This window comes from Drosophila nasuta, chromosome X (genome assembly GCF_023558535.2).
Source record: "Drosophila nasuta strain 15112-1781.00 chromosome X, ASM2355853v1, whole genome shotgun sequence".
In the NCBI taxonomy this organism is placed as follows: domain Eukaryota; kingdom Metazoa; phylum Arthropoda; class Insecta; order Diptera; family Drosophilidae; genus Drosophila; species Drosophila nasuta.
The window spans coordinates 15614222-15636298 of NC_083459.1; the positions used below are offsets into that span (position 1 = coordinate 15614222).

Below are 22077 nucleotides of genomic sequence, written 5' to 3' on the forward strand. Positions count from 1 at the left end.
AATATACCATAGACGGCACAATATACCAGATTGTCAGCCAAAGCAACTAAGACCCCTAGTAAGTATGCGTTTTTGCCCATACAAAAGTATTTCTTTAATAACTTCGATTTTTATCTGATCGCAACCAAATTCTCAGGAATCATAACTACTATAGTAATTATTGTATACACCAATTCGCAACTCTAGCTTTAAAATTACGCTTGTTATTCGATTTTTTTGATTTGCGGGGGCGGAAGTGGGCGTGGCAAAAATTTAAAACAAACTTGCTCTGCGTGCAAACATAACACATGCTGTCGAAAAAAAATTATAGCTCTATCTCTTATAGTCTCTGAGATCTAGGTGTTCATACGGACAGACGGACAGACACACGGACGGACAGACGGACATGGCTAGATCGTCTCGGCTGTTGACGCTGATCAAGAATATATATACTTTATAGGGTCGGAAATGCCTCCTTCTACCTGTTACATACATTTTCTGACGGCACAAAGTTAAAATACCCTTGTACCCTATGGGTAGCGGGTATAAAAATGTATATACATACATATGTATGTATATCTTTTTTATTGTACTAAAATGCTGTTCTCAATAACCTGCTTAATAACGGTCAATAATTATACCCGCTACCCATAGGGTAGAAGGGTATTATAACTTTGTGCTGGCAGGAAATGTATGTAACAGGTAGAAGGAGGCATCTCCGACCCTATAAAGTATATATATTCTTGATCAGCGTCAACAGCCGAGGCGATATAGCCATGTCCGTCTGTCCGTCCGTCCGTCTGTCCGTCTGTCCGTATGAACACCTAGATCTCAGAGACTATAAGAGATAGAGCTATAATTTTTTTTCGACAGCATTTGTTATGTTTGCACGCAGATCAAGTTTGTTTCAAATTTTTGCCACGCCCACTTCCGCCCCTGCAAATCAAAAAAATCGAATAACAAGCGTAATTTTTAAGCTAGAGTTACGAATTTTGGTATATACAGTAATAACTATAGTAGTTATGATCCCTGAAAATTTGGTTGCGATCAAATAGAAATTGTCGAAGTTATTAAAGAAATACTTTTGTATGGGCAAAAACGCCTACTTACTAGGGGTCTGAGTTGCTTTGGCTGACAATCTGGTATATTGTGCCGTCTATGGTATATTTTGAATGCGGTACTATATCGATATACCACATATACTATTTGGTATATTTTTAGTATTTTTGCAGTATATTTGGTATATTTTGAGAATAATACCGCAAAATATATTGCTTTATTCAAAATGGGTAGCGGGTATCTCACAGTCGAGTACACTCGACTGTAGCTTTCTTACTTGTTATGGTTTTTGATTTGTATGTAAACATTTATGATGTTTTTTCCATTTCACATTTCTATACCTATTATTTCAGTTTTAGCAGAAAAGTTTAAAATTCGACAGTCCTTTTTTATAGTTAAAGTTACGTTATTTTAAAAAACTTTCATACACTACTTATTATACTAATGAAATGTTCTAACATAATGTAAATAATGTGTTTCAAATATTTTTTGAAGACTACCGCAAGATTAAAGTTAGCAACTGTATGCTAACTATAGACCATATAGTATTATAAGTATTCACTTACCTCCTGAAAGGACTTGCTGTAGCAATGAAAAGGATCATTGGGACACTTTTCGATCTCGCTCTTGCTGCGGCCAAAGCGACCGCTGAACCTAAACGATTTTGGTGACAATCGTAGCTTGGGGAACGAATCGCCGCGTTCCGATTTGGATTTGGACTTGCCACAGCCACCGCCACCGCCACCGCTTCCGCTGCCAGCGCTGCTGGGTGCCGCATCGTGGGCGTGAGCATCGCTGCTAGATGGGGGCGTGGCACTGGCCGGAGGCGATTGCGCTGCCCCAGCACTGTGTTGTCCGGCATAGGCGGCATATTGCTCCGGGGCCTGATGATGAAAGACATCGGTGCGATAGATAACGCGTACTCCCATCTTAACCGAGGCGCGACGATGGAACTTCTCATCGGTTTTGTCAGCTATAAGACACAGAAGGAGGAAGACAGAGGGAGGAGAACAGAGGGAAGACAAGGCCAATTGGCCAATTAGAGAAACGATGCATAAAAAAGCTGTTGTTGTAGTAATGTTTGCCGTTGATGTTGCCGCTGCCGTTTGCCGTTGCTCGCTTCGTTTGTATTGTATGATTGATTGATTGAACCGATTGATCGCTTGATTGAAGCAGAAGTGAAAGAAAGTACGTCCGCAAAAATTTTGTAACACAAATAAGTTTTGTCGTTCGTCTTACGTCCAAGTGATTGCCGAATGATTAGGTGATTATTGATGTTGTGGTATTTTTTTTTTCAAGTGCACATTGCCAATGCTGTCAGTGTGTGATTTTTTTGATTAAAAGATTCAGTAATTAATTGTATTTATGGGTTTTGGAGCTTGAGAGGCAGGCGGCTGGCCACTTGAACGGTTTTTGTTGTCATACACATTATTATTAAAATTACTATAATAAGAAGTTTGCTTGTTATATGAGTAATGAACATGAATGAAACTGAACAATGAACATACTACACAAAAGTGCCCTGCAAACATTTGCAATGCGATCGATGCCAAAACGTATTTGTGAAACTATCGATATCGATAGTACAACTGTCATGCGATTAATTTTGTGGTGCGGAGCATGTTTGCAGGGCTGAAACGAACACAGTGTGAGAAACTCACAAACTCACAAGAGACGACAGTGTAAAAAGACACACACAGAGTGATACAGAGACAGACAAAGAGAGAGAGAGAGAGAGAGAGAGAGAAGGAGAGAGAAAGAGTTTCGCTTGAGCATTCAAAACAGACAACGATTACATGAACTGCAGTTCGACTCACACACACACAGTCGCACTTACACACACATATATTTACATTCACAACAAATAGAGTCAGACAATCAGAGCAAGAGACAAGATTAATTTGAACTGAAGCCATCAAATACCAAAAGAAAAATCACATCAGAAAGACACAATTAAAAAACAACGAACACTTTTTTTTTGCTTTTTGCTACATTGATTTGGTTTTTTAATTTCTTCTTTTTTTTTTTGTTATTTCAACACACAACTTGCTGGCAAGACAGAAAGCAAGAGATGCACATCAAGGCGTAAATACACTGGACAAAGGACACAGGACACTGGACACTGGGTACAGGACACTGAAGACTGTGGACACGTATAGTGTGGACACAAACACATTGTCATTGTCGTCCCTGCGTGCTTACCTTGAGCCGAGCAGAGACAGCAGCAAGCGCAATGATGCATCATGTGCACCAGGCATCTGCACAAGAAATTTGCGATTTGAGCGCATCGCTGCGGCACTAGAAACGCTCGACGACGCTCTGGAGGAGAAGGTGGAGTTGGAGCTGGAGCTGGAGCTGGCAACGCCAATGGACGCTCAATTGGCGCTGACGGATCGTGGACTCTCGGATTGTTTCGCTGACTGGGCCTCGCTTTAGGTGTCGGGCGTCGCCTGCACCTTGGGGCATCAACTCATAGTTGCTCCTCAGTGGGCTCAGCTGGATGGTGATTGAATGGATTGGGTTGGATTGGTTTTCGATAAGTGCAATACACAATAAACAACACACAGTACAGCACAACACGAAAAAGAATAGAAGCAACTGATCACACACACACACACACACACACAGAATACACAACACAGAACAATAAAAAAAAAATAAACACAGCACACACAGCACAAATACTAAGATGATGTATTGGGCTACAAAAAAATGCATATATTTCCCTCTTTTTCTCTCTCTCTCTCCCACACAGGCATACGCACACGCACAAAATGTTTGTATTATTTAGCTAGTTCACTTTTGGTTATATTCATTTGGAACTGAGCTGTTGCAAATTATGTTAAAGTCGTACTATATGTTGCCTTCATTGTTCGCTCGCAATTCTCATACATAATTTGCGAATTGTAATCAACTGCTGAGCACAAAGGATTAATCCTGATTTGCACTTGAATTCATTCCCACACACACAAAACTGAAGGCACAATTTGGTAAGTACATAAACTAGTAATGTATATACGTATTTTCAGATATATTTCATATATGTATATAGTATGTGTGGCTGAAGACATACATGGTTAGAGTAGATACTTAGGTATGCAGTACAATTCACAGTTACCTTGCCAAATGCCCAAAGACAAATTGGTTGGTGGTGGGGGAGAAGGGGGAGAGGGAGCGAGAGAGCAACGGAGGTGGCATCAAGGACGCAAAATGAAAGCAAGGACAACGCCCATCGGCAATTCCAACGAAATTCGAAAGGAAAACAAACTGAAAAACGAAACTTGCCAAGCTGTTTCGACTCCAAGAATACTCTGTTAACGGTGACAAAAATTATTGCATACTTTTGTGCGCACACTAAATATTCAATATGTGTATAAGTAAGAATGAAATTCTTAATCGACACTCAATTTGAATTTAGTTAGCTTATAAATGCCTATGCTACCCATTTCACACTGCACTACAGGGCATGTGAGGGAAACCAGCGAAAAATGGCATTGCACATCCAATTCCCCATTGGCCAAGCGAGTGGACAGACAGACAGGTAAAATCATCGGCTCGTTGTGCATCTGGTTTTTACGGCATGCATTTTATATTGATTCTATGTTCGTTTTCATTTGCATCGTTTTTTTTTCTATTTCTATTTGCATTTCTCGAGATTTTATTAATTTCCAACAGCAGTTGCCAGTAAAAGAGAGAACTAAATAAAATATTATGGGCAATCCGAAATAAACAGAAATCGAATCAATCAGAAACAACAATTCTTGCACATCCTTGCTGACGTCATAGGTGTTCGATGGTATTTTTCCTTCACTCATTTCATCTCTTTTGTTTAAGGGGCATGGGTTTCATCAATAGATAGACATAGACATATATATATGTTTGCAATTAAACGTTGAGTCTTGTTCATTTCGATTGTCATATTAGACGGACGTCATTATCTTTTGGCTGAGCCACGACTCACTCTCGATATTTGGCCCGATTAGCGCTGGCAATGGCTTGATGAATGAATGAGTTTATGAATGAAGCAAATGGTAATGAAAGCTGTTTTTCTTTTTAAAAAATGTGTATGTTTATGATACCTAACTAAACTTTCAGTCTTCTCATTAAGTCCGACAACTGAATTATTCAAGTCTGTTTGTTTCCGTGTTGAAAAGTGCATTGAGGTTGAGCTGTGGCAGAGCTTTGGCGTTGCACGTGAACTTGCTGAATTGCGATCAGCAGCTTTATGAGCTTTAAGCAAGAGAATGGTTTTCAGCGTGCTGTGTTGAGCTTTAACCTGAAAACTCGATTGTTGATCAAGCTTTGAAAGGTGTTTGAAGTCATCGCCGAGCTTTCAGCATAATTACACTGGCTCAATGCATTAAATCTCAATGGTAAGGGAAGCTTCTATTATCACGGCGAACAACCTTTCGCAGCTTCATGCACCGCAGTCTCTTCCATCGACTGTCCATCAAAACTCTGCCACAGCTTTTCTCGTACTCTCTTAATACCCCTTTGTTACTGTTGTTGTTGTTCAGTGTCATTTCGGGAAAAAGAGTTGTCCTTCAGTTGATACTTGTATTCAATATCCGGTTTCTCTTCACTCGACCTTGCTTCGTTTTTTTTTTTTTTGCTATTGCTGTAGCTGTTGATAATACCTCACCTGAGCAGTAGTGTGGTGCGGTGTCCTCCAAAATGAATGAATTTGTGGGTGGTGTTAGGTCGGTGTCCAAAATGTTGTTGTGGGTTTTTTTGTGGGGATAGGGACAGAGTGTGAATCATGCAAAAAGCTTACCAATGAAGCAACGGACATCATAGCTGGTGCCAATGGGAGCTCCATAGTAACGTTTGGCCGGCACCAGTTGGACACTTGGCGGCGCTTGGGCGGTCAGCGAAAGGGTGAACGGATGGGCGCCATCGCCTAGACGCTTCAGCAATGCCTCCTGAAATCATAGACAATGCAGAGTTGCTCGTATAAGTTACTTTTGTAAATTGAATTTTAGCATTCGAATTGATTAAGAAGCAAACACAAACTCTGGCAATGAAGAGCACAAAAAATTGATCTCGCATATTATTTGCACTTTATCAAAATGAAAGGTTTTTTCAGCTTCGTTTTTTTTGGGAATGCATTCCAGTATTTTTGTGAATCTTATGGCAACAATTTCGGATTTTTTCCCCAGAATAAGCAACAAGATTTTCAAGTGAAAAAATACTATCACAATACTATATTTTTTTAAAGTACAAAATTGTTTCCAAATAAAGCAAAATGCATATACCACATAGTATGCATGTTTTGCTCTCAGTGTAGCCAGAATTCGACGCACGCAGAAATTTACATAGACAATTTAGTCATAACTGGGGAATAGAAAATCTCGCATATACAATTGCAAATATGAATGTTATTACATCGGACAAACTAAATATTGATGAATTGAGTTCAATTGTTTTTTTTTTAATTTGTAATTGAGTGTGTGTGTGTGTTTTGGCCTTGTGATTATCCAAAAAGAACCATTTCGAATTTGGCGGCTTTGTTTTGGGCTTTGCTTTTGTTGTTTCTCCACTGGTTTTGGCATTTCATTTGCATTTGATTATGTAGTCGGCATAACAATAATATATATATGTATAATACTATACTGGTCTGCTATGCTCTCCTGTGCTCTCCTGTTTCTGGTTTCTGGTTCTCTCCCGAGTGTTGCCCTTGGATTTATACTTTAATGTCTTATCGTTGGCGCGTGTATCTGTGTATCTGTATCTGTATCTGTGTATCTGCAGCCTCAGCTGCGTTGTGCGGGACAACACAGCAGGGCCACAAGGGCACTTCTCCACCTCTCTCTCTACCTTCCTCGTCTTCTTCTTCCACTTCCTCTGTTGTTTTGCATTAACTTTGGCTATGACTTTGCCTTGAACTGCTGCTGTGCTGGCATTTCAATGAAAAGTATTTAAAGACACTTCTCTACCTCCAATTGTCTCAAGACTCTGTAAATGTTTTTGTTCTAATTTCAGTGCGTTTCACTTGCCTCGCAAGAAGAAAGAAAGAAAGAGAGAGTGAACGCAGAAAAGGAGCAAGGATGTCTCCTTAAGCTGCAATTGTCAGACAAAAGTCGCACAAGGTCTGCGTCTTTGGGCCTGAAAGATGAATGCTCAAAACAGTGTACAACACACAGTTTATCTGCTGTCGCCGTAATTCAAAAAGTCTGAGATACTGTCGGGGAGAACAAATCTTTTTGAGATGATTGCACAACTCTTCGAAGTGTTGTCGTCCAAAACAAATTGAAATGCCATTTCGACATTGCTATAGAAATATGCTCAACTTACATACATATATATTTTCTGTTGTTATTGCAATGCATATTTCTATAATGAAATTAATTTACCTTCTTCAATTTTGCTTTAGCTCTTTAGAATTTAAGAAGAAATACCGTTTACTACTCATACCTTATTGAAGCTTCTCGCCTATCGCGTATCAATTAATCGCATCAATCGAGCTACAACTTTGTTGGCTGTTTGTTATACACAGGAATCCATCCGTAAAGCTAACAATTTACCGCTTGACACACTAACAATTGTCCCCTCCCTCTCCCGAAAAACTCTTCGGGCTTTTCAGCGGGTTTTTCATTCTATTCTTAAAACAAATTTTTGGGCAGCACTTTTGCCTCGTTTCGTTTCCCGGACAAGTTATTAAAGTCAAATTTATTTAATTATGCATGTTTGTGTTTGTGTTTCAAGGAGCGGCTACTTGGCTGCTAACAGTAAATAAATAAGTAAATATATTATGCAAATCGCAGGCAGGACAAGCGAGCAGAAAAACTTACTGAGACTGAGTCTCAGAATCGGGCGGCTAACTGATTGCCCAACCAAATTCTTGCCAGAGTTCTTTTCGGTTGGCTGTCAAAAATGTGATGGCTAAATAAATGATTGCATGTCAAAATTTAATAAAACGAAAAGTTCAAATTGAAAGTTTCTGCGGGACTCAACTCAATTGTCCGCAGACATACACACAGACATAAACACAAACAGAAACGCAAACACACACATACACACAGGTATCGTAAGCTTCTGTGGAAACAATGTACAAACATTTGTTTAGCTTTTAGTTAAATGAAATTGATTTTCAATTGATTTAAGTGCGGTAAACTGCCCTGTCTTTTAATAGCCATCGAAGCAGTAAAGATACGCAGCTCAGCAGCTGCTGAGGATGCTGAACAATGGCAAGGACGCCAAAGGACACACAGGACATCGGCAATTCTCTTAAATCTAAAAAAGAAAAACACACAGAACGTGTAGCACGTGAGATGATGATAGCCAGCCAGCTCGTGCCATCAAATCACCACTACGAATGCCAAGGCAAAAGAGCTATTCGATTTATTTCTTTCAATCAACAGAACTGTAAAACGGAGAAGGGGGAAGGGGGGAAATAAACTGTTTCAAATTCCTGTGAATTTGATGTTTTATTAATCACTTTTTGCTTCGACTAGCGGCACGTGAAATCTATCTACCTCTATTTGTAACGAAGCGACTTTTTGGAAGCGTATGAGTGATATTACGTATACGTTGAATTCGTTGGAATTATGCAAACAGGCTTTAAAATAGTAACAACGATTTAAGTTACTCATTTTCAGTAAAGCAATACTAAACAACATTCACATTTATTATACTACTATAATAAAATTTATTTAATTTTATGCACATTTTGTTGAATTAGAAATTCTATTAAAATCTCTGTCGACATCTGGCCATTGTCTTGCTTGAAATAATCAAAATCCTATAAAAATACTAATCGAAATAAAATTGTTGGTGTCTGAAGATCTTATCTATTCTACTAAGTGTTGACTTTAAATTGTGCCAACTTCATAACACAGAAATAAGATAGAGAGTCAGCATAAATAGCAATTAGCGATTATCGCTCGATGGCGCCTTTCAACTGTATCAGCTGACAGCGAACAAAGTTTTCCAGCAAACCGCTGAGACAGCAAATCTCTTTCTCTCTGTATATTTATCTCGTATCTCACTTACTTGCTTTATAATATCTTCCTAGCTAGCTTTGTGTTTTGGTCCCCCTTGGTGATTCGTTACGAAGGTGCTAAAAACCGATGTTCGCAAGCGTTTCCCCAAAGATACAACACCAATTTTTTATTGCAGGCGGCATTTTTGTGGGTGGCTCTTTGGTTGTGGTTATTATATTGACTGGCAGTACTCGTAGACTAGTAAAGGGGGGACAGCGCGGGGTACAACGCACAAACACAATAAGTAAGAAAGCTACTGTCGAGTGTGCACGACTGTGAGATACCCGCTACACATATTGAATAAAATCAAAATAGTATACCAAAAAAATGTACTACATCGAAAATATACCATGATGTACAAAATATATCAAATTAATATACCGCAAAATATTTGGTATAGTTAATTGGAAATATACCATAGAGTGCAAAATATGCAAAATGAATATACCACATAAACAATATACCAAACGCTATATTTGGTATACTAATATACTACTACATTCAAAATATACCATAAAGTGCAAAATATATCAAATTAATATACCGCAAAATATTTGGTATAGTTAATTGAAAATATACCATAGAGTGCAAAATATGCAAAATGAATATACCACATAAACAATATACCAAACGCTATATTTGGTATACTAATATACTACTACATTCAAAATATACCATAAAGTGCAAAATATTCCAAATATACCTTATACCCTATGGGTCGCGGGTATAAAAAGTAAAAGCGTCAAGCAAAAAAAGAACAACAAGAAATGATTACGCCCGTTGGCCTTGTTGAGTTTTGCCTATCAGTTTTAATGGCGCTGGAAACTTGGTAGCCAAGTTACGAAGCTGGACAGCTGCCTCGATGTGCCTCAGCGACTGCTCTACTGCTGTCATGCCAAGTGCCAAGTCGCGTTTAAAGTGTCCGCTCGGCGGCAAAAAAAAAGGAATGTAAGATAAACACACCGCACACACAGGCAGGCAATCAGTCAGTCAATCGATCCGGCTTGCAGAATTAGAATGACGATGAGAGTGAAACTTGAGACTCACCTGCAGTGGACTGAGAGATTCACGCGACGGCTCCTCCAAGCGTGGCCAGATCTGGTGCAGCGACATGATGGCCTCATTGCAGAATCGCAGGCCCATCACCTCCTCGTCCTCGCGGCCATAGCTGCAGCAAAAGCAAAAGGAACAACAACAGGTAGAACATTAATGAAAATCACAATGGGAGCAGCTATTGTAGCAATTATTTATGCATTATGCGTACCACCTGCAGGGCGGGTTTCGCTCGCTTTTACTTTCTACCCTATTATCTCTGTCTCTTTCTCTCTCTGAGAACATATTTCTCTATACGAAACAGCAATTTCAATTTCGAAATCTTTGTCTGTGTGTTTCGGTTGCTGTTTGCGCTGTTCGTCAGTGCTGCCTCAGTTTACGAGCATTTGCGGCTATGATTTATGGCGTTGCCACACAAAATATGCCACAGCTATTTCACAGCTAAAAGTTTCAGCGAATTGTCAGCACGTTTTTTGTTGGTTGGCAGTGCTTTATACAGCAAATAAACACTGAGTTGTTGGCACAAAGAAGATTTCGAAATTGCATTTCAATTCGTATACTACTTTTTACCTTCACCTATCTGTGGTCTACGTCTCTCATGTAAATATTGAAAATGTTTAATTAGCTCGAGCTGCCATACTTAGCAGTTGGTTACATAATAATTTCAAATTTCAGCAGCTCCCTTCACTGAGAAATTATAATTTAGCTATAACTTTTACCACTTTTCAATAAGTTATCAGCTGTCAAAATTGCATTAAATTTTATAACAATATTGCAGAATGTAAGTATCTAATTATATGATAATAATTGTCATGACTGATTGATTTTTACACAATATAGATTCCGAAACTGGGAGATGTTGCGCATTTTTGGAATGCTCAAATTGCCCATTTCAACGGCTTTAAATCACGCATAAAATAAAATATAAAATTAAAAATACTCTTAGTCACTAAAAACTCCCTAATAAAATTATATAAAATTCACCATCTGATAAAATATCATCCTAGCTAGAGAGTATGTGAAATTAGCACAGACAGCTGTTTAGCGTTATACTTAAAGAGGAAATCGCAGCGAGTTGGCAGCACTGATGTGGCATGTGTCTTGTTGCAACACATCTGTCCACTTTTCTGTGTGTCTATGTCACTCACTATGCATGTGTGTGCGTGTGTGTGTGTGTGTGTGTGTGCGTGATTGGTGTTGCTTGCCTTGCAAAAGCGCATCATCTTACCGAAATGTTAGCGTTAGCTGAGCATAGACACGATATCCTTGGATGGCCTTCGGGTCGACAAAGACAATGCCACGTAGCACCGATGGATTGTTGCCGGTCAGGGTTATCTCACGTGTCGGTAAATACAAGGTGAGCACACAATTCGGTGAGGTCTTCTTGTACACCCGCTGTGTGCCGAAATCATCCTTGTGCGTTGATCTATGAAACACATAGAAACAGAAAGAGAAAGAGAAAGAGAGAGAGCGGGAGCGGGAGAGACAATTAGATAAAGTCAAATAGAGTTTCAGTTGGTGCTTATTCATTAGCCCACACAATATATATAGTACATGCATAATTAACTCAGTTCGCTGCGTGTGGCAATCGACGATAAATCTGCTTAAAATTAGCCTGCAAACATTTTGCATGTTTATTAGCTCTGCCCCCAAACAAAAAAACAACATACATTGTCGTATGCATGCACGCAATTAATTGAAACAATAAACGACCGATGTCGACCACATGTGCAGCAGCTGCCGAAATATATTTGCATACATTTTGCATTATGTGGCAGCTTCAGCTTCATTGATTCGCCGATCGGATTTCATTGAGTGAAGGCGACAGCATTCTAGTGCATATGCAAATTTAAAGTGAACAAGAATTGTTAATGCGCCATAAAAGTGAAAGTCAAAAGTATATTCGACTACAAATCTCTCTGTGCGGTCTCAAGTCTAGTCGTTAAATGCAAATGGTAAGTATTTCACAAGAAACAGCTTTGTTCTTGCCTAATAATTATATAAATAATATGTAAGTAAGTAAGAGTTAAGCACTTCTAGTTACATTCAGTACTCGCTTCGCGGCCTCAACCGTGGTCGTTGAATGAAAGTAATGTAAATTCATTATTTAATAGGTCATCAAGTTATTGCTTTAAAAAAGTGAGAGTGAAGTCTATAAGACCATCTAAACAATTCTTCGCTTAGCGACCTTAACTATGACCGTTAAATACACTCTACAAATTAGCAGCCAATCACTTTTATGCTGAACTACCTCAACTTTGACAGCTAAATGCAAAAGCCGCATATTTTGTGCCACGGAAATTGTTTGTCAAGTTCGCCAATTAAAATGAGTTGAATATTATGACAAGCAGTGCTTTTTAAAATAGAGATGGCTGCCAACATTTTGCCACAACAACAATAGCATTGTGCTCACCAACAAACATTGCATTAACAAATGTTTTGGGACTGCTCAAAACCCGACAACCAACTTGGCAATTTAGTGGGCTTAACGTGGAAATCACGGTGCACGACACGCGGCACGCAACAACATGCGGCATCATCAGCATCATGTGAACAAGTGACCAGCCGAGCGACAGCCAATTAAAATTGTTGCCTCCTTCGTCATCTTGAGTGAGACACAGGGCCCCAAAAACAGACATTTGGGCAATTGAATTGCATTAGCAACGAGCAACGAGCGCAGCGACGAGAAGCAAGCTTTTTAATTAATTTCATTTGGCAGGTGTTATGGTAACCTTTGACTGTGCTTCACTCTTCTCTTAAACTGCAGTGTGTGCAATTCACAGGTGAAACTTAATGAGGAAGTGTTTTGTGCAGCCTGGCACTGGTCTTCATGAAATCATATTTCCCTAACTCACACTTTGCGGTTGCTTAGGTAACTGCAGCTGGCAGGTTAGTCGAGAAAAATTTTAATTAGTTGTGTGCATAAAATCTATTTCAATGAAATCTTAAAATTAAATGTAAATTATCAGCTCACTCAGACAGATAAAACCGTTTAGCAAAACAACATTCGCAAAACTCAGTGACTGCATAATAAAATAATTAGGAAAAGTTGCGCCAACTTTACGACTCCCCCCCAGAGACTGTTTTTAGCAACCGCAGCAAATTCACTAAAAATATATATGTAGATATACTCGTACTCAACAACATATATTTCCAACACACACTTTGGCAAAGTGCAAAATGACAAATGAACTGCATTTAATTGGCCAACTTTGGGCAACAATTTGGGCTGTCAGTGTGCGTGTGAAAATGTTGTTTTGCTTGCTGTGCGTAATTTGTTAATGCATTTTCGCACATCACGTATACGCAAGTTGAGAGCAATTAATTTTGACGCCTGCAATCGAAGCAAGCACAGCATGAAATTGAACCGCCAGCCAAAAACAAATTATGAAACTTGTTTCAACTTTTGCGCTTCGTTTTATTATTAACATTCCCATATTTGTCGTGACCCAAATCTTTGCAACTGACCCGCAAAAAAAAATATAAAAATGAAGAAAAGTAGCAGCAACAAAATGCGAAACCCTTCGAGTTTGGAGTTCAAGTCAAAGTGAGAGCACTTGAAACAAAGTTTTCTCCCCATTGACTGTGACAGCATCCTTATAACTTTCGCTTTAGCTGGAATACAACACAAAAATCCTGGCCAATCCTCAACTGACGGCTTATGGTATATTTATTTTTTAATACTCAATTTTGCTGGCAACAAAAAAAAAAACTTTGCAGCCTAGCAATTTTTTTGTGACACACCAAAAACCTGACAATATTCGTATTGATTTACAAGCACTTTTTGCAATATATAATATATTTTTTCGAGGTTAAAATCTATTTTGTGTGTTCGACATGGAAAGTAACTTAATCAGTCGTAATTAATCGAATTAAATCCAATTTAATTTACAAGCATGTGAAGCATTTGGTTACATCTTTATAAATAATTGATTAATTGGTAAATAGTTGAGGTGAAAATCACGCACATTGCACATTGCAGAAAGTGAAATGAATTTAAAGATGCCTTAAACCTACTTCGCAATCAATTTGTGCCAGCATATTTTAGCTTAAAGGCAATTTGAAATTACAACTACAAAGCAAAGAATTATATGACGTTTTATATTTTATTAGCTTCATCTCCCACTTTTTTTTTGCCGCTCAAATTTCTCATTTCATATTTCACATTTCACGTTTCGTATTTGGCATTTTTGCTTCGGGCTGCAAGCATAATTAAAATGAAATGCTGACGCAAATTCTTAGCGCAGTCCGAAAGCATCGTCGCCCATTAAGCAACTTGAGACACAGTTATTTGTAGTTAATAAACTAGCTGCAAGCTAAAATCAATGCAATGAGAATACCCTCAAAAACTCCACAGCTTGTAATTTACAGGGTATGCTGCAGTTAGTGTTACAAACATAATGCATAACAATCGAAATATAATCAGTTGATCTAACAATGCAATACATTTACCACCACTAACTAACATCGTACTAACTGACGAGTCCTTTTGTCTTCAGTTAACCAATTAAACAATTACGCAGAATGCAACAAAACAATCGCAGTGCATTGTAATTACAGTTGTAATTGGCAGCCACAAACTAATTAGATCAAATACGATTCGAAGCCGTTGTCGTTGTCGAAAATGCAAAATCTCTCCATTCGCATGTAGTTTATGTTAATGCTATTTTAATGACGTCGAGTTACTTTTCTCTTTAAAGCAGCACATCAAATGCAACTTCAGAATTTAATAAACAACTATTAAAGGCAATTTACTGCAATTATAGCTAATTAAATTCAGCTTAGTTATTCAATTATGCCTTAAGAAAATGTCATTTTGGTGATTAGAGAATTGAAAATGAAATAAAAATGCGAGAAACTTTCTTATAGTTCTTAGTTTCATAAAACTATTTTTGATTATGGCTAATTCTCTGAAGAAAACGTCGCAATCGACACTATTAAACACAAAGTGAATAAAAATATATAAAACATTTTTTTATTTTGAATAAAGATAAATCTTATAGCTTTTGATTAGCACTTTAATAAGAGCTACAAATACTTTTGGAATTATTCTTCTGTTTTAAGATAATTGCAACTATAAATTAAAATCCAATCTACGATACTAAATATAATAATAATTTATCCATTTAACAAATTTGCAATCTTCTCAATTGATTCAACAAATTGTGGTTCTCTTGCTGGGAAACAGGAAATGTGCTAGTGAAATGAATCCGCAGCTGGAATTTACCAGTGGCAATCGCAGCTGTTTCCTGTCGCTTGTCGCTGGAGTTGTAAAGTTGCATGTTGCATCTTAGCAGCACAAGTTGTGACAGATGTTGCAGCATGACATTTGTTTTGGTTTGTTGCAAGCGCAACGCAATTTGACTATGTACAGGAAATTGTTCTCTTTGATAGCGAAATTCAAGCAATTTTGTAAAGTTAATAAACCATTTATGCAAGAGACATATTAACATAATTGTTTTCAATTTTGAAGTGCTTAAGAATTTTACTGGTTTGCATTGGGGTGACGCCTTTAAGCACGCCCAAAATTCTGTCAATGCTTCCTGCTAAATAGTTCCCTTGTTTCCTCTTGCTTTCGGTGAGCTGTCAACCATATTTTGTCGATGTCAGCATGTTTATGCAGTGGCCCGTGCGACGTGGCGTGCCTTAATGCCAAAAGTAAACCCAAAACTAACCGCTGATAATTTGCATTTATTTACTATCAGGCGAACCACTCTCAACCAACCAACCAACCAAGCAACCAAGCAACCGAGCAACGTCCTTATATATATTTGTACCTTCATAAATTAGTCGCCGTGCTTTTGTTTGCCCTGCCATGACAGCTGCTTTGGCCTCTCTTTCTCTCCATATCTCTCTCTCTCTCCTTTGCTTTCGAAAATTTAATTTGCGACCAGGTGGCAAACAGAAGTAGCAAGAAGCAAGAAGCCAGCACAACTAATTGATATAAATTAGGTAAAACGGCTATTTAAAGTGCCTGCCTCACTAATTTGCAGTAGTATGGGGCGTATACGTAATGTGTAATGCGCCCTATTTAGATTAGGAATCGACACTTACACTCGAGTTCCACATTTGAGCAATTAACCCAAATCGCAATCAGTTAAGAACAACAATTTGCGAGTTGCATTCTCAACTCAATTTGTATTTAATTACAGTATCTAAATATTTGCTCGAACGGAGAACTTTTGCTGTCGAAAATCTTTTATGAAAGTGCATGAAAAAGAGTTTCTCAACTGTAAAGAAATATGTTTTGTTGAGCTCAATTTGAAAATGGTCAAAAGGTTGCAAAAGCAAACAGAAAGACTACAAAAAGGGGAATTAATTGTCAGCAATGTTGAGCTCATTGTAAAGTGATAGAGTACTAAAATGATTCGCAAACAACGTCCAGAAATATTACCCGTTTTATTGGCAATCAGTGTGATCCTTGATTAAAATCGTAATAGTTGTCACCTAAGCCGAAAATGGTTAAAACTCAATTGAAACATAGCTGAGGGCTGCGAATATAATCTTTTTAAATGAAATTAATTAAAACGCAAGCAACAGCATCATATCAATTTCGAGCTTTGACTCTGAATATTTCAAATATTTTGTTTACTAATGGAAAAAATCTCACACACAGAGACAAGGAAGGAACGAGAGAGCTCAGTGCTTGGTTGCAGCTGGTTTTGACCTTCGGCTGTTCAGTCAGTCGCGTAATTGTAAAGTAATTAACGCTGGTTTCAAGGCAACCAGCAACAGCGACAGCAATGGCAATGGCAATGGCAATGGCTATGGCTATGCATCAAGGATAATGCGGCAAATCAAAGCAGAAATCGTAATGAGCAAAAGCAAAAGCAAATCAAATAAATGAACGAAGCCACAAACACGATGACAGCGAAAGACGCGACGCGACGCGATGCGATGCCAAGGACAACAACTGGCACTTTGTCGAACAGGATATTCGATTTACGACCCTTGGCTACACATCCTTAACCGCTGCGTCAAGCGCTCAACAGCAGGTGGTTTTGCGCCAACATTGTTGCGAGTGGCGAGTTGCGGCGATTCAGTTGGCTCGCTTTTGTTTTAATTGCATTGACTTGTGTGTGTGTGTGTGTGTGTGTGTGTGTGTGTGTTCGTTACCTGTGTGAAACCTTGAAAAGTGCATTTAGCTAAGCTACCGCATCTCGCTAGCCTAACTAATTGATATATCACGTATACGCCACAGTGTCAGCAAATAGATATTGTAAGCAGTAATAACCCAGCTCGCCTTCCATTACACTTGATTTGAATGCACACTTAATGCAAACTGGAGAATTCAGACCAAAAATAGACTCAACATAAATTACTGTTGCTGCTAACTTCAAGGTCAATTGGCATAGGCAGCAACATTGACACAGCAAGTGCATTTTTAGTGGCTAACTTTGTCACGTTATTAGATAACTTAATGTGTTGGCAATCTTTGACAACCGCATCCTATTTTCATTTGACTCGGAAAACACTTTATGAGTCGCTTTGGTCTTCAATCTACGCTATAATTAACAAGTACGAAAGCTACAGCTGAGTGTGCTCGACTGTGAAATATCCACTACTCAATTTAAATAAGCAAAACAGTGCGATATTCTCAAAATATGCAAAATTAATATACTAAAATATACCGAAGACTTTTTTAGTTAATCGATATAGTACTACATTCTAAAAATTAAGAAAATATACCAAATAATATAACTCTGAAATACTAAAATATGCCAAATATTATACCTAAAATACTAAAAGAAGGCCAAATCTGATATACCAATGAAAAACACGTAAGAAAGCTACAGTCGAGTGTACTCGACTGTGAGATACCCGCTACCCATTTTGAATAAAAGAAATATATTTTGCGGTATTTTTCTCAAAATATACTGAAAAAATACTACAAATATACCAAATGGTATATCGATATAGTGCCGCATTCAAAATATACCATAGACGGCACAATATACCAGATTGTCAGCCAAAGCAACTAAGACCCCTAGAAAGTAGACGTTTTTGCCCACACAAAATTATTTCTTTAATAACTTCGACAATTTGTATCTGATCGCAACCAAATTTTCAGGAATCATAGCTTTAAAATTACGCTTGTTACTCGATTTTTTTGATTTGCGAGGGCGGAAGTGGGCGTGGCAAAAATTTGAAACAAACTTGATCTCCGTGCAAACATAACAAATGCTGTCGAAAAAATTATAGCTCTATCTCTTATAGTCTCTGAGATCCAGTGTTTCATATGGACGGACGGACAGACGGACATGGCTAGATCGTCTCGGCTGTTGACGCTGATCAAGAATATATATACTTTATAGGGTCGGGATGCCTCGTTCTACCTGTTACATACATTTCCTGCCGGCACAAAGTTATAATACCCTTCTACCCTATGGATAGCGGGTATAAACATTTAAAACAAACTTGATCTGAGTGCAAACTTAAGAAGTGCTTCGAAAAAAAATACAGCTTTATATCTTATAGTCTCTGAGATCTAGGTGTTCATAGACAGACAGACATGTCTATATCGTCTCCGCAGTTGATAACATACGTTTTAGGATTGGAGATGGCACCTTCTGCCTGTTACATATTTCCTGCCGGAACGAAGTTATAATACCCTTTCTCCCTATGGATAGCAAGCACACAAAGCTACAAAGTAGCAACGTGTCGTAAAGTTATGTTCACTATATGTTAATATGTTCTTACGTGCACTTACTCGAATCTTTTGTTAAATGCAGTACTTTTTCTCTGTTGCGCTTTTGCTTTTAAATTGCAGACAACTTTTTCTGCTACAAGGCCCCGCCGCATAAGTTTATAAATGTGATCAGGGCAGTTTGAGTTTGGGGAAGCGCAGACAGCAGTTGGTGGAATCCATTAGAGGGCCTGCGAAAAACTTGAGCCAACACTAGCAGCTATCAGCGCAGCAATCGCTAATGCGGTTAAGCCAAAAGTGCCGCACCAAGTGGCAACGACAGTGGCAATGTCGTTGTCAACATCGTCACGGCTGCAACGTCAGCAGTTGGCTCATTATAATTATGTCCCATCCCACTCACTCACTCTTTATATCTCTCTCCCTCTCTGGCTGTCTGCTTGGCTGCTTTGTCAACCGCAACACTTGCCATAATTACTTAATTTTCGTTGGAAATGAAATTCACTTTGCTGGCCCAAAGACGTTCATCGTTCGTCGCTTGCCTTCTTCTACCTCGCTCTCCCTATCTCTCTCTCTCTCCCACCCTTCGTCTGCCGTCTATTTTATATTCCAATCTCTTATCGCGCTTCGCTGCTCATGCGTCGATTGTCCCACTGCCGTTGCCATCTGAAGTGTCCTTTTGCAAGTTATTCGCGTTCCACCCACTCAACTTGAGTTCCACTTGGCATATTGTTTAATTGTTATCAGTATTTTAAGTGTGCAACAAGTTGCACGCTAACAATTTGCTACATACACTTCAAATTAGAGAGAGTATTTCAAGTCGAGTCACAAGTTTTGATTTTCTCTGATTGCCCCACTTTGAGTTGCGATAACGCTAACGCTGAGGCTGACGCTGAGGCTGACGCTGAGGCTGACGCTGACGCTGACACTGACTTTGACATTGACATTTTCTACATCTGCATAAGCACCACTTCAGAGCAGAGGCTCAAAGCAAACCGCAAAACTTTGCTGGCAATCGCGCATACGACACGTAAGCCGAAACGCCAAAACTAAACGGTGCGCAGACTTTGCCACTTAAAACGAAAATCCGCTTTACAACCACATGACTGAAGTGCACAAAAAAAAACAAAATAAATGCGAGTGTGCAAAAAAAAAAAACAGTAACTGCTGGAAAATGTAATTAAATAAATACGACAATACGATTAGGATAAAGCGCTGTCAATTGTTTAAATGATTTGGATAAATGGTGGGATTAACTACTTAAATACTGTTTTTGTTATGTTCGTCAATGAATACGTAATAAGACATATTAATAAATCGTACTGTATATCTGTGTGTGTTTGTGTGTGTTTGTGTAAATAACTGATTCATATTAGCCAAATATTGCGAGTAAATTAAACTCGATCAGCGCAGTGAATTTTGATGTACAATTTTGACATAACGATTGCTTAATAAGTTACTCCATTGAGTGCACATATTAAGCATACGCAGCGTATGCGTGTTTCGCTCTTTCTCTTTCTCTCTCTCTCTGTCTGTCCATCGATGAGTGTCATGGTATAGTAAATGAATGAATGAATGATTCTACTACCTGCTTCCAAACGATTGCTCGTCATCGGAGAAAAGCTGACCGGTCGCTAGATGTAGCAGCAACTCCTCGCTCTGGAAGCTCGCGGAGCGATAAAGACTATCCAAAGCGGCTGAATCGGTATTTAACCCTCCGCTGGTCGTGTTCGTGCTGCGACCTTCAAACGACAATGTTGAGGTATCGCCAACATCTGCCACATGCTCATCTTCTTCCTCATCTTCTTCTTCTTCATCTTCATCATCATCATCATCATCACTGGCATCATCATCATCGGCTAGCTGTTGCTCTCGCTCTTGGATCGATGTTGGTGTCGTGGAGAGACTTTTACAGCTGGCACTAACGCCGATGGGCAATAGGTCCATTAACTGCGTGAAGCGGCGTAATCTCCAATTGTTGTTCTTGTTGTTATTATTGTAGCTATCGTTGCTGCTATTTTCGTTGTTGTTGTTGTTGTTTGTCATATCGTCCAGTTGTCGGCCATAAAAACAGCAGCAGCAGCAGCGACAATGAAAGATGTTCAATGGGAAGAAACAACAACAGCAGCAGGCACACAAATTACATGTGAGTTTTACAGAAACCGAAAATTGTCTTGAATAGGCAAGCATGTATATATAGTATACTATATAGTACTATATATCATATACATATACACACATATGCAAGCCGTCTTTACATTTGTTGTTCTGCTTATTTGATTTCGGCGCAATTCTTTTATTGCTTCCTGCCGCAGTGAAAGTAATTTAGCATTTCTGAGTTCTCTGTGCGTACAGTCAGACTTGCTTTAATCACATTTTGTGCCAATTCATTTAACACTCTGCATAAATTCCGTTTTACAATCGATCAGAAAAGTGTTTCAAATGCAAATAGATTACTTTCGCTTACGCATTTGACAATCAGACGAAGACAAACTTCGATCAATTCATAGCAAGAGCATTGAAACATCGGCAAGCCGAACATTTATTTGCGCCTCTGAATTTCAGCATATATATACTATATATACATATATATATATATATATATATATATATATCTGTACATATGGTATAGCAGCGTTTAGGCGTGGATTTCTCGCTCATCATGTTTTTCTTTAATTTGTTTGAGCTTTCGTCTTTCTGTTATTTTGTTTTTCCCATTGCGTTGCGTTTTGTTGTTGTTGTTGTTGTTTTGTTTTGGTTTTTGTTTTTCGTTTTTGTATTTTTTTATTTTTAGTTGTCAGGGAACGTTACGCTCTTTTTTATGGCCTTTTTTTAATGCGTCGTAAAATGAAAAGTTTTCGTTGGCTTTTGGGCTCGGTTTTAGCATCCTGCCACCGCCTTTTTGGCTTTCGAACATCAGCTTCAGCTTGTGCTTCTGCTTCTGCTTCAGCTTTAGCTTGTTTGTTTGCTTATTGTTCTGTACACAAATGTTTACGTTTTTACATATTTGCACTGATGAACACAAAGTCCTTTACGCTGAGTCCTTGCCAGCTTTTGTTTGCGCGCATATCCAACTTTTTGGTTTTTTGTTTTTTAAATTGCATGCGGGAGATGCAGAAAACCAACAAAATAAAACCAAACAGACAAATACACACAGTATATTATGCAGGACGAGGAGGTGGGCGAGCGAGTGTGAGGAAGGCGGGTGGAAATGATGAGCAAATGAGCAATAGTTTTGCGGTTGATGAAAGCAAATGGCATTAACATTAATATTCTTGCTGTGGGGGTCAAGAGCTTATAATTAGCGGTAGCCCACAAAAGTAGGCAACACATTTTTAGCTAAGCGCATTATTCACTTAA

At 38.6% G+C, this 22077-nt stretch overlaps 1 protein-coding gene across 3 annotated transcripts in view; it reads right to left on the reverse strand.

Moving 5' to 3' along the window:
• The window catches only part of LOC132795029 (uncharacterized), a 70970-nt gene that overhangs the window by 14865 nt on the left and 34028 nt on the right, over positions 1–22077 (reverse strand). Inside the window, exons 1-5 of one of the 3 annotated variants that reach the window (XM_060805431.1) lie at positions 20306–20685; positions 11302–11499; positions 10068–10188; positions 5813–5960; positions 1605–2011 (exon numbers count right to left, since the gene is read on the reverse strand). In XM_060805431.1, the coding sequence (XP_060661414.1) occupies positions 1605–2011; positions 5813–5960; positions 10068–10188; positions 11302–11499; positions 20306–20664 (1233 nt within the window). In that variant the 5' untranslated portion in view covers positions 20665–20685. The other 2 variants (XM_060805432.1, XM_060805433.1) reach the window with 2 other exon arrangements.